The 13734-nt window shown below is 47.8% G+C and overlaps 1 protein-coding gene across 2 annotated transcripts; it reads left to right on the top strand.

The window, feature by feature from the left end:
- The first annotated feature begins 764 nt into the window (after nucleotides 1-764).
- On the top strand, nucleotides 765-7687 carry LOC144718666 (calumenin-B-like). Of its 2 annotated transcripts, none has more exons than XM_078594094.1 (7): nucleotides 765-828; nucleotides 2512-2776; nucleotides 3501-3694; nucleotides 4421-4584; nucleotides 5832-5892; nucleotides 6516-6715; nucleotides 7059-7687. In XM_078594094.1, exons 2-7 carry the CDS (start codon nucleotides 2526-2528, stop codon nucleotides 7161-7163), a joined length of 975 nt encoding a protein of 324 aa, XP_078450220.1. In that variant the 5' UTR covers nucleotides 765-828; nucleotides 2512-2525; the 3' UTR covers nucleotides 7164-7687. The 2 variants fall into 2 exon arrangements, with proteins under 2 accessions (XP_078450220.1, XP_078450221.1); XM_078594095.1 differs by lacking the exon at nucleotides 765-828 and adding an exon at nucleotides 960-1094.
- Nucleotides 7688-13734: the final 6047 nt, after the last annotated feature.

Here is a 13734-nt window from a genome sequence, read left to right as displayed (position 1 = left end):
ATATGAAGCTACACGCAAATGTACCAACAAAACTCCTTGGGGAGGCCTTCAAGCAGCAGTAGATTATGGACGACGATTCGTAGAGCTGCTCGATAAAACTTGTCCGTGAACTATTTGCCGATAAAGTCACGGAAAACGCCGCAGACGCAAGCAGCGATAGATTCCCCACATGAATTAGCCTATTATGCATGCAGCCATGCTGCCACTTTCATTTCCAGTATGCTGCTCGGCTGGCTTTGAGTGGGGATGTACAGCATAAGGCATTAACCACTAGAGTTCAAGGTCTGCCAATCTATAATATGTTACACCCGATATATCACCGCAGTAACACGAGGACAAGCTAATGCTCAACGGATGCGGCGTGTCAATAAATTCCCAGAACATTACTCCAGACTTCTTGTCTTCTGCCATGAATACAGAATGTAACATCATGCTACAGGATCGTGCCCGGTCTGTAACCGTGGCGAGGTCCTCCATGAGCCGAGAGACCAATTAAATTGTCCGTGTCATTAGACGATCCCAACTTCCACGTGACCACCGATGACCTGCCCCACTATCATTGCACCAGAAGCCCGGCTACTGCCAGAGGTCGCCCGGTGAACTCCCTTATATACCCCCCCCCCCCGCGGACGACACGTGGCACCGAGCCACCAATAGGAGCGACACAGCGCGGCGGGGTGGAGGAGGGGTGGAGTTTGGCAGGGGGCGTGTCCTCTTCCTCACTTAGCGCTCCCCATTGGTCCACGTGCCTCCCCGCCCCTCCCCGCCCGGCTCGTGCCGCGGTGACGTCACGCCATCCCCGGCCTGGTCTCTTCGCGGCTCGGCTGGGTGAGTTTGCGGCTCCGTGCGGCCGCTGTGGGCGGCTGGGGGACGCGCGGCTCTTTGATGGCCCCCCCCCCCGTCTCCCCGGTCTTCGCTCAGCCACTCGTTCGCGTCGTACAGACGGCTAGCGGCCGCCACGTCGCGCCACGTCGCTGTTTCGAGAAGACGGCGCTCCTGTTTTAAATTCCGCTCCCGATACGCTCGTGACGATTGATTCCCCCCCCCTCCCATCCGGCGGCGAACGAAATTTTCGTGAATCGATTCTCGCTTCGGTAACTCTCACCTCGCGGCGCGCTGGTCGCATCGCGTGACGGGAGTGCGAGGGACGTTGTTGATTATGGTGTAGTGGGACGAATGTGTAAACATCTGTTGTTGCCGCCCTAAGCCGTTCATGAACCAACCTCGACACGGCCTGGCGGGCACGATTCGATTCGTGTAGGTGTTGGCGGAATCGAATCGTTACACGTCTATTTGTGGGTGTTCAGTGGCGGGGGAGCGGTGGCGCAGCGGTTAGCGCCACGCTGCGCTCACAACCCGGCGAACCCCCCGAGTTCGATTCCCGCTCACGGCCACCAACACCGGTTACGATTTATCTGAACCTGTACTGGGACTCCCCTAGGTCGACCCGGTCTCAAATGAGTACCTGGTGCGGTGTGTAGTAAACATCGCCAATGGGGAGACAAAGGCGGCCGGGCGTGTGCTGGACACTCACCCCCACTCGTGTGCCGTGCCGGCCTTCATAGGCGCTGCTCACTAACAGTCACTTGCCCCAACAGTCTGTTAAGACTGTAGGGGGGATCTTTTCCTTTGTTCTGTTGGTCACTCGTCTCCGCCATAGGAACGCGGAATTACCACCACTGACCCCAGAGCTGTCAACGGGGGTCAAGAGTCTGACTCTAGAAGCTGCATGCGGAGCTCTATGGAATTTGCTGACGAGTTGTCTCTAGCGTATTGCAATGGGCATCAATTTCCCTTCGCCCTGGAAAGGTCGCTATTTACATCCTAAATAGAATAGATAATTAATTTATTAGTGGCACTTACCCTCCATATTTTAAAGCTAAAGTTGGTAGTGTGTCTTATAATCTGGCGTGTGTGTGTGACCAGAGTTGTCACTTCATTAACATCGGGCACAACTTTTGAGTGTGTCTCACTTTCCGGAGCGTCTTATCATCTGAAATATTCTGTGCCGTAATATGACGTTGTAACCTAACGCGTGTGTGTTTCAAATTAGTGTTTTCATGACTTAAGCTAAAGTGTAGGTGGTGTGTAATATGTAGACGATGTTCACTGTTCGGGTAGTGTTCGGCATACCATTGGGCCTGATGAACCGACTTTCCCAGCTGTGACGTGGGGGGAAAACATTGCCACTAGTCGGGCAAGTGGAACGAACACTGAAAAGTGGACCAAGGAACATACGAATCGGAGCCAGTGGACGAGACTGCTGATGGAATGACGGTCGAAGGGGTGACCGTGCCCTGGGAGGGTGACCAGCACAGAGATGGAGCAATGCAAACAATTCGTGTGCAGGAGATGGATTGTGAGGGTTGGGAGCTTCATCGGTGAAAAGACGAGGGCTGAGGATGACGAATGGTGGCTGAGTCGACTCCCAGCCAGGGTTTTGACGCACACTTTCAGCACACACTTCTACTAACGTGTGTGTGTGTATGTATGCGTGCTTGCGTGCACCAGAAGCTCTTTCGGCGATGGCTCTCCCCGGCTGCCTGCGTTCGGCAGCTATGGTTCGGACCCTGGCGATGGCGACGTTGATCACAGCGGTGTTGGCGGCCGCGACCGGGGACGAGAGGCGGTCGTCGCGCGTGCACGAGCGGCCGCTGAGCGAGCACGTTCACGACGACGATCACGATCACGAGTTCGACCACGAGGCGTTTCTGGGGGCCGAGGAGGCGAGAACCTTCGACCAGCTGAGCCCCGAGGAGAGCAAGGAGCGTTTGGGGTGAGCGCCCGTGGGGAACGGCAGGTGGCTATGGCAGTGGGTCTTAGAGTACTGTGCAGCTGGGCTGTAGAATGCAGGTAATGAATGTGGTCACATTGCCAGACTCGTTGTACTTGGGAAGGGGACCGAGCTAGGACGCTGGCGGGAGATCTGAGTTACGTGCCAGGTCACAATCAAGACATCCGTGGTAAGAACTGAACACAGTTCACTCGCTTCTTTTGTGTGGCCAGTGAAGTGCAATCATTGGAGATTTATTTGTAAGTGATTTAGCGTTTTCAATTGCTTTGAGGCAGTGTATCTGCAATTCACCACCTTCAAATGGATATTTGGGGCAGTGTGAAGTTACCATGATCCACAGTTTGGTGTTTGCGGCTGCATTAGGCATCTTCATCTTGCCACAATCTGTGTGATTGAGAGAGGCATTCACTCATCGGCGAAGCAAAAGAGGAAGGATTGAACAGGCAGAATGCGTTGGCAGCGCACACTGCTAGGGAGAGGGAGTTGCAGACAAGAGAAGCAACCTTCCATTGAGAGGTGGTGGACTGGTAGATTTAACAGGAGGTGTCGGATGCTGTCATGGAGTGGAATAGAGTAGAGGAGGATGATGATGGGAAAGATAGGTTGCAGCCCATGAATTGTTTTCAGTTCTGCACATTCATCTTAACTGCCTACGAATTGCATCACCCGCGCGTGTGGCATATGACCCGTGCCGACCGTATCCCAGGATGATTGTGACGCGCATCGACGAGAACGGGGACGGGCTGGTGACGGAGACGGAGCTCACCGAGTGGATCCGCCACTCGCAGCGGCGCTGGGTGCTGGAGGAGGCGGAGCGGCAGTGGAGCAGCCACGACCTGGACGGTGACGGCTACGTCAACTGGGCCGAGTACAAGAATGCCACCTACAGCTACCTCGCCGGTCCGCACACATGCCCGCGCACGCATGCATGTATAAACACTCATTAATGGAGTTTGGCGAAACATCCCAGAATAAATCATCATCTTGATCAGAATCTTTATTTATCCTGGAGGAATCCGATGAGCTATGAAGCTCTTATTCACAGATGGCCAATAGGGGTGGGTCAGCAAGTTACGTATATATGTTGAACTTCGTTCGCACCGACATTGGACAACAAAGCTTTACTATTTGTGATTTCCTGTGCCTCTGAATCGTTCTCTCTCTCTGAGAATGAATGAAAACTTTGTGCTTTACAAATTCTCCATTATTATTGTTATATACCCACGCATTAACCTAACGGTTCGTGTGAAACTGTGTTTGCATATATGCCACGAACATACTTGGTCCATCTGTTAGTGGCATGATGGTAATAATCATGATGAGTTTTTGAAATTGCGCCCTCCTATAGGCCAGGGCGTCTCGTAGTGCTTGAAAAGGCACCCACAGTCAGTGACAGCTGTTTCTGTGGGCGCAAGGTGACCCAGAACTTGGCCTGATTACAAACAGTCTGCTAGTAGGGGGCAATTATTATTGTTCTATAAAAGCCCAGTTCAGTCAATGTTAAGCACATTGCATTTGTAGTAAATAGGCATGCGTAATTTCAAATGTATTCTTATGCAAATGATTCTTGCAACGAATCTTGTTCGTAACAATCGATTATTTTGCAATTCGTTGGTGGTGATGTAGAGGAGGACCCCGAGGACCCGGACGGGTACCGGGCGATGGTTCTCCGGGACGAGCGCCGCTTCCAGGCAGCGGACGTGGACGGGGATGGGCGGGCATCACGCAACGAGTACGCGGCCTTCCTGCACCCCGAGGAGCACCCGCACATGCGCAACCTCGTCGTCACGGTGCGAACCTGCACCGGACGCTCGCACTCGCCAGCGCCCTCGTGATGCTCCCACCACCCCCAACAACTCCAGCGGACGTTGAACATGTGCACTCAAGCGCACGCTACAGTGGTGCTCGCCATCAACGCTGCCTATATTTAGCCTAAGCTGCAGCAAACACTGCGCCATTTGAAAGTATTCATGGATGCCGACACAATGGAACACGGCGGCTGATATTGACGCTCACCAGCACCCACCCACCGCATGGACACTTTACGAGCACAAATGTACAAATATTTAAAGGAAGACGCAGCCCAAAAAACAAATATATTGTAGATGGATTACATATCCAGGCTGTTTTACAGGCTTTTTGACAGATGTTCAAAGCTTCATTCATGGACTTGAAAACCATAATCAGACATGCATCCATAGTGTGCTTTGGTCTTCTTCTTCCTACAGCTGTGTTGATGTAAAGCAATATCTATAATTTTACTTTGAGGTAGTATGAGAGCGATATCACTAGAATGCCTTGGTGATACAGCTGACAGTATATTGGATGCAGACACTTGTCAGACACACCCCCGCAGTACTTAACAATATATGTGTTTGTTGGGTCGCATCTCTAAATAGACTGGCTCACACAATAGAGACGCTTACCACACATCAACACTAGCATTCTCCGCAAACTCGCAAACACCAGCTTGAAAGTAATACCATCAGACATCACCGACACACCTGCAGACATCAATCAACGCACTGTGCATGGACGCTTAGAAAGATCCGCACACAATACAGCGAAACTTAAAAATCACAGGCAGACAGAATCAGAATATTTATTTATACTGGAGGAATACACCTGGAAACTTGTGCCTGAACTGGTTGGCGAATCCCTATTCGTGATCTAGCACTTCTGATGCAAGGGTCGGTGACTCGTGCAGGTTCGTGAAAGTTGCAAACCCGCTTGCCAGGAAGTGCCAGTACAGCAATCGGATCATTTGAGCCCATCTGTGTAAACCTTTGTTTTGTGTCTTGTCTCCTCGTGTGTATTGGTTTTCTGAAGATGCTCTAATTGCCTCCCAATGTACAAAAAAACCACTCCTTAATATGGAATTGGCCAAACATCCCAATGCCAGGACCCTGATGAATAAGAGTCTTGAGATTCAATTCATTGAGGCTATCCGGGACAAATAAAACGGGGTGCTTATAATTTCCGAGGTCCTCTTGGCAACGTACAGCTCGTTAACACGAAGCCTGGATTCTGATTTCAGGAAACTATTGAAGACATTGATAAAAACGGCGACGGCTTCATCAACGTGGATGAGTACATAGGTGAGGGATGCAAGACAACACGCACAGACACCGCTGTGTCCTTGACAACCCCACACACATTCATAAACCGGCGCATCCACTTGCACATCTACGCTCAGCCAGTGCTTGTACACGCACGTACACACCTGCAGATCACATGTTTTCTAAACCCATGGCACATGGACCCACAGTGTGGACGCATTGCCCTGTCGTAGAGAATACACTTGTGTGTACCAGAATGCAGACCACGTGCAACTGCACAAGTCGTTCCCGAACGCAGCATCTGTATTCACGTTCCTCCCTAAGCCAGCACATGCATCTGAGATTGTCCCTTCCTAACCCAACACATGCAGGAGTATGAGCGCCTCCTTAACCTAGCACGTGCCCCTCGCTAGCGCCAGAACGCCCACGTGCATGCGTCCTCCCTAATGCAGCACGTACACATCTCTCCCTCTCGGGTGTAGTATACGTAGCTACACGTGGCCTTCACTGGCCCAGCAGGTGCTGCTGCATGCGCCCGTCTCGGGTCCAGTATGTTTACTCACAAGTATCACGTGCCCCCGCTTGTGTCCCTCCCTTACCCACCTCTCCTCGGCTTACCCACGCCTAACGCAGAACGTGTTTGCGTGCGCGCGCGCGTCCAGGAGACATGTACAGCGAGGAGAGCGAGGAGGGCGACTCCGAGTGGGTGGAATCGGAGCGGAAGCAGTTTGCGGAACTCCGCGATACGGATGGCGACGGGCTGATGGGGCATGACGAGGTGGCCGCCTGGATCCTGCCCGACGACTACGACCAGGCCGAGGCCGAGTCCAAGCACCTCATCCATGAGTGCGACGATGACCAGGTGGGACGAAGGGCGGTGCGGAGAGGGGGACCGGGGGAAATGCTATCTTGGCAGTTGTCTGTAGTTCTGTAATGGTTCTTAACTTGACGTGCAGTTGAATGAAAGTTAAATCTAAAATGCAAAAATCTCTTCTGGAAACTTGCCTCATCTGTGCATTCTAGTGAAACGTGAGTCAATGCAGGTGTCAATGTAAAACATTTTTTTTACAGGGGCTGTTTTTTTTAATTTACATACACATTGAAGTGAAAACTGTTGGGGGATGGGCTTGCAGCGTCGATGCCATTGCGTTGACGATTGATGTTATGCTGTTCGTGTTGCTGATGGGCGTTTTGTCTATTTACAGGATGGGAATCTGACGAGGGAGGAGATTATAGCTAAGTACGACCTGTTTGTGGGCAGCCAGGCCACAGACTTTGGGGAGGCTCTCATGCGGCACGATGAGTTATGAGCTGCACGCACACACGCACACACGACGTACACGTGCATGCATACACTCGTCATGCACACATGTGCTCATGACACGTGCTCATGACACGTGCACTCGCATCAATCACAGTGCCCTTTTTGGCCCAGGTGATACTGTTTGGACAAGCGCTGTTAGAGAATGCTCATTAAGGCCAGGGCAGTGAAGCAAGCAATATGCAGCCTTGACCACTTTGGTCTTTTCTTTGCCGATCGATGTTCACTTGCTGCACTAGGTAATCAGTTCAGGCCAAGTTGACCCGAGGGGAAGCCCAAGTAAAGTTCGCCAGTGTCCTGTACTAGAAGTTGAACCCCGAGTTGCTTGGACCGTAACATTGTATCCTAAACATCGCGGCATGGGAACCCATTGCCGCGTCACAGACTAACACCTACACTCACCAACACACGCAGCGCATGAGTAACTGTGTGCATACTCCACTGCGCGCGTGTGCATTATATCCACGTGCACACAGGTAGATGCCCGTAAACCATGTGCACGTCAATAGGCAGCACACACTAGGGCAGAGCACATGTATGGTGGCAAGGCATACATCATCTAGCTGGTTTAAAGCTTTCGTGACTGCAGGGATTCATTTTCTTGGTTCTTTCGGTAAAGTCACGTAGAAGGGAAGTAATAAAATAATTTTAGGAAGTAATTTTATTTTTATTATTTTATTACTTCCCTTCTACGTGACTTTACCGAAAGAACCAAGAAGATCATCTAGCTGACAGATTACTGGCTCCCACTATACAGACCACCCCAAGCCAATGTAAACCTCCCCGAATCACTCGATGCCAACCCAGTCCAGGCCTTCTAAAGCCATCGCGTGTTACCAGCGAGCGTGTTCAGTGTCCTTTGGGCCTTCCAGGGCTTACCACATTTCATAAGCCGAGTCGACACGCGAGCAAACTGTTAACTCTCCGTCTTCCAATTGCGAGTCGGGCACTCCGGCTTCAAGCCAACAGACCACGAGCACTTTTTATGATGCAGTTTTTTTTTTGTCACTGAGCAGATCAAAATGATTTAACACGCATACTTGTTTACACACAATGATTGGTCAGGATAGGGCGCTAGCATCTTTGCGGAGCTAGCTCAGATTCCTGGCGCGGGCCTCTGAGCTATCTGGTTACGTCACTTTCATGCTTTCAGTTGTAACTCAAAGGCTTGCCCGAAACCAGGGCTAATTGGGGTGGTGTGGTGAGCGTAAGTCTCCCGTCTAAGTGTGTGTGCAAGCAGTGGAGGCTGTGAATGCCATTAAAGTACAGAATGTTGATTTGCTGGTGGCACAGGGACATTTATTTATCTATTGTGCTTATATCCATTAAAGATTTCTGAGTTTCAGTTCATTGTTTAAATACATTGCGCCTAGTGGAATAAATAAGGTTAGTATAAGGCATGGAATGGGGTGATTCTATGAAAGCGGTAGAGACAGGGCGATTGATGTATAAGTATTTCAGAAGGAATTGAGACCTTGGGGACATATGAGACCCGGTTTTCCAAAATTCTGTTCTGAGAAGACAACGTGGTATTTTAAACTGCGGTCAACAGGACACTTTATAATTCCATATACAGTGCATCATGTTGTCAAAAGCTCTGCTCACGTTATTCAAAATGACACTAAATTAAGAGTTGACAGTTGGGATGAAAACGTACTGAATATCATTTTTAAGCTCAGATGTTTACAACAATTCCATAAGGAATCTTAAAACTATCTGAATGTACTGCACTGCACGCGACGATCTGCCAGATATTAACACGAATATATCACAAAGTAAACTACCTAAATGCCCCATTGTGGCCAAAATCTTGGTCTCCAAGAACTGATTCCGAGGTTGAAAAATGGCTTCATATTCCACCTAGCCTTTGATTTCACAAGCCGAGAGACGTAAAATGTTCACATTGGTTCCATCCTTTTAGCAAGGTATTGTCCAATTGGAAGTACAACAATATCATTAAATTTCGATTTAAAGCTTTCGTGACTGCAGAGATTCATCTTCTTGGTTATTTCGGTAAAGTCGCGTAGAATGGAAATAATAAAATAAAAAAATACAACATAAAAAATTTAGTTTATTATTTTATTATTATTTCCATTCTACGTGACTTTACCGAAAGAACCAAGAAGATGAATATTATCATTGCTTATCTATACGAGACAAGAATAAATATAGTATAGGGCAGTGGAGAAGAGAAGTGACTTTGCTCTAAGGAACGCCCTTTGGTTCACAGGACCTATTGAAAGCTGTTTGGTCTCTAGCACCACGACTTGTCTGGAGGACATTCTCACATCTAGATCCTCTACACACCATCAAGAGCCCACTCATGAGCGACTCGCATCGCTACGCTGTGCGATGGTCACGGCTGTTGTATGCTGTATCGGGAGTGCATGGTGTTTTTCAGTTGAATGCAGTTTCTCACGTGAAAGAAAGTTACATGAAAGAGGTTCTATCTGATCTGAAGATTATCAATTCACAATGCCTCTGAAACATATGGTCTAAATCTCTCTTAAAACCTACAAGAGCTAAAGTGGGTTACAATTATAGCCTACCCAGATTGCTTATGTCGTCGAAATTAAAGCTAAAATTAATCGTGCCCACAATTGAAACCCACGATAGTAGCACGTGTTCATTGCCTCCAATTGGACGCCCTTCAGAGATAATCCATTTTATTCGTGAACTTTCGCTCGTATGAATATGAATACAAATACATTTTTTAACAAGTGACATGCCAATAATGATTGGAGGAAATCTCAAATAACCGTTGAATCGAATCATTTCAATCGAAAAGGAAGAAAGTCTAAATTTAGTGAGTGTTCATGCCGAAATCAAAATGGTTCACGCACGCTCCGTGCTGCTGCTGCTGCGTGCCTCGGAGTCGGGTGCAGCCCATGGGCTTGCTGCTCGCCGTGGGATGGGTGACAACTGCCAATGAAGATGGATAGGCTGTAACCACCTCATTGCTGTTACTTCAACAAAATTCACAGCTCTTCACATTATCATGCTACCTTAACACTGAAATAACACTTAAATAAAGCACACGCACGCACAATAACACTGCAATAACAAACAATGCACTCCAAACAGTAACAATGCAATGACTACAATAGGAGTAGAATACAACGTCAATTGTATAGATGCAAGTTATTGACCATGTGTCAGTGCAACGCTGCAATGTTGATAACCTTATAAACGATGACATGCTTCTGCACCTCCGATTAGCACGGTTTGCTATGTACGGCGCGAAAGAAGTTCAACACGCGTACAACATCTGCCACAATCACCAGGTGGTAAACACTACAATTGTTACCTTTGTAACCGTGAACCGTAAGCGAACAATGCATTAACCGAATGGAAATCGTTAAATTGGACTTCTAGAATTAATCGGAAGAAATGTAGTGTTTCGTTTGAGACTGACGGCACACCGTTTGTGACACGTGCAGCAGTAAGAGTCGCGTCATCAGCTGCCCTCGCTGTAGACCGCCCCACACAGTCACTTTCATTCACAATTTAAGTATTGTTTTGTCTCACTTGTTTCACTTGTTGTTTTAATTATTTTTACGGCGTTCAAAGTGTTTATTGTTTCTATACCACGAGCTGTGGACGTTATATATTTTTCACCAAAAATCGAAAGTGTGTTCCTCGCTTATAATTGTGCTCGCTCCAGAAATGGTTGATTTATTGGCAAAACAATATTCATTTGTGGAATAAAAAATATTCGATTTATACTGCATGCGTACGAGGGCTGGATTAGCATCTTCGTCTTACTCGGCGCTTCCTACTTTAGCAGCATCTGCCACGTAATATATGCCAAGAGAAACAAGAGCTATGTGTGAAGTTAAATGGCAGATGGATATACCACGATTCATTCGAAAACCTTAACAGTATTATCGTACAATGTTATATATATAAAGCACCTGTCCCGCATATTAATTACACCTGTCACGAATTATATTTCTGTGTTTCTCGGTATATTCCAGCTTCAAGCACTTTCACCATCAGGTTTCTGATTTAGCCAATGTCATAACAGTTTAGTGTCTCTTTAACTGTTTAAAAATCCCCTAAACTAGATGGTTTTTTAACTTCTGTACATTGACTTTTACATACTTCAATTCTGAATATGGGTTTTTTGTGGAAACAACAAAGTTACTTTTTACGTGCCCTTTAACTTTCTTTCACAATGTAAAACATTAAATGTAGTTTTTTTTTTTTACAATGTTTACTTTATAACCTAACAACAAAACATGCTTATCGCAGCGTCTTCTCAAAATTGCCTTGAGCGTGCAGAGTGATTCTAACGGCGCACACGAGTGGGGACTTCCCGTCTGGATGTCGGCACCGTTGCCCACACAACTGTAAGCAGTTGCCTGTAATGTGAAAGTTTTTTTTGAATCATGCCTACTTTAGAGGGTTTTTTTTTTGACAATTTAAGTGTACGTTTTTGTCAAATGAAACACTGAACAGTTAATAGATGAAGAAACTAAGATTGATAGAACATGCAGTATTGTGTCCAGCTCATAAAATATAATAACTGTTATAATGTTTTTTGTGTATTTTTGTAATTCTGAATGGTTCGTAACACTATGCAAATGAAAGATCTGAAATCCCTGGTTTAAAAATAAAATGACTTTAAAAAAATCAAAAATTGGCTTAAATCGCTGAAAAGTCAGTTCCATATAAAAAAAAACCTAACCTCTACTCCGTGATGACAGCTGGGATGGGCACCTGTGTCATTTAAACATCTGTAACTGAAATTGTCTTGCTCGTCTGCGTGACAGTTCCTGTGTTACTATAACCTACTAAGAATTGTTTTAAAATCTGCGTTTCTTTTTCATCTCGCAAAGTTAACAATCTTCATGGAGTTATTGCACAGTTAAATAATACGACACACAAAGGTATATCTTAATCATTCTCAAGATTGAGCAGACATTCCTACAACTTGATCAATACAGACGGCACGTGCCACGGATGGTACCCAAAACGATGGTATTGTGTGCAAGTGGCCCGCTACCATTTCATGATGACACAACTTCACCTAATTAGACGTGTACATCAGGCACAAGATATATGGGTGGGCTTTAGAGAAGACATTCAATGTAATGTATCCACGACGCTGGTGAAATCCACTGGTAGTGCAATGTTTATGTCAAAATCCCAACAGCAGTGTAGAAGGTCTGGATGAGTAAAACTGTGGTGTACCTTGGGGGTCAGCTGTTGACTCCCAACAACAGCTGATGAATCGTACAGAAGGACGGAAGCGTTGGCGAGGTGTGGTGGCATCAACGGCACTGGCGGTGGCGGTGACCTCTCGACCTCGACTGCAACGGTGCTGGCACCAGCAGGGGGCTCGCTATTGTCCTGCTTCGACGTCTGCGAGAGGCTCCTTGGCACGCGTGTGGGCTGTACGTAGCCACCAGAGTCCACTGAGCAGAGAGTTCACCACGCCTGCAGTGGAGACCGAGGGGAAAGTGAGTGGGCAGAGTAACAAAGAAACGCCGCGTGTGTACGTGTGTACGTTTGTGTGTATATGTGGGGAGCGGTGGTGTAGTGGTTAGTGCGCTGGACGACGAACCCGGCGACCCGAGTTCGATTCCCGCTCACAGCCAACACCAGTAACGATTATCTGAATCGGTCCTGGGCCTCCCCTAGGTCGACTCAGCGTCACATGAGTGCCTGGTGTGGTGTGTAAAACATCAAAACTGGGGAGACAAAGGCGGGCGGGCGTGGTGCTGGCCACCGACCCCCTCGTGAGCCGTGTTGGCCTTCATAGGTGCTCGCTAACAGCACGTAGCCAGCTGTACTAATCGGAGGTGTGGGGGAAGGACATCAACCTAAACACAAAAGCCAGTTCTTAAGAAATTAGTTTTCAATCTAGATTTAAAAGTAACAAAAAAACGACGTTTCAGTCGCAACACAAGCGTCTGTCTTCAGGACGACCGAAACGTGTTTTCTTTTGTTATTTTTTCTACCTGCGTGACTTTACCGAAAGAGGCAGAGAGTATGGATTCCTGCAGTCATGAAAGCTTCAAATCAAGACGAGATTTAAAAGCGCACAGCTCCCCAGTGGCTTCTGAAAGCGGTCACCGCCGTCTCTGTTCGATGTCTGAGCCAAAATCTGCCGCCACTGCGAGCATCACCATCGGAGTTCACGGCACGCCACCAAGTTCGTGTTGGTTCCTAGACGCTCGTTGTACGGCCGACCGAGTGCCCGGGGGGGGGGGGGTCCCATGGCAGCGTCACCGAGACTGATCCTCGGTTCGAGGCCAGGTTCTCTGATGTCTCGAAGGTTCTCGTGCGCCATGTGTTCATGAAAACAATCCTAATCGTGTATTCGGCGTGTGCGTGTAAGCCTTTAACATGCTCTTGCTCAAAATAGATATTTTTATTATGGTCATAAACACGCACAAAACTCTTTATCATCCGATGGATTTTTTAAAGTTATTATGCTAAGACTGATCATGCTGAGTGCATTCAATTTGTTAAAAGGGAACGTCCTCTGCAGATCATAGCTTCATTTAAGATGGAGCTGTCCCGGGCGGTGGGAGGAGGGTTGCCCACAATGT

This window comes from Lampetra planeri, chromosome 5 (genome assembly GCF_965212315.1).
Source record: "Lampetra planeri chromosome 5, kcLamPlan1.2.h2, whole genome shotgun sequence".
NCBI classification, from domain to species: domain Eukaryota; kingdom Metazoa; phylum Chordata; class Hyperoartia; order Petromyzontiformes; family Petromyzontidae; genus Lampetra; species Lampetra planeri.
Note: the sequence above shows the minus strand (reverse complement) of the source record. Positions and strands in the feature narration are given on the sequence as shown.

What these genes read in the sequence shown, in the direction of transcription:
- LOC144718666 (XM_078594094.1), top strand. Translation starts at nt 2,526, where the DNA reads ATGGCTCTCCCCGGCTGCCTGCGTTCGGCAGCTATGGTTCGGACCCTG. An exon ending in CACCTACAGCTACCTCGCCG is followed by an intron (nt 3,695 to 4,420) that starts GTCCGCACACAT and finishes GTGGTGATGTAG; the next exon opens with AGGAGGACCCCGAGGACCCG. An exon ending in CAACGTGGATGAGTACATAG is followed by an intron (nt 5,893 to 6,515) that starts GTGAGGGATGCA and finishes GCGCGCGTCCAG; the next exon opens with GAGACATGTACAGCGAGGAG.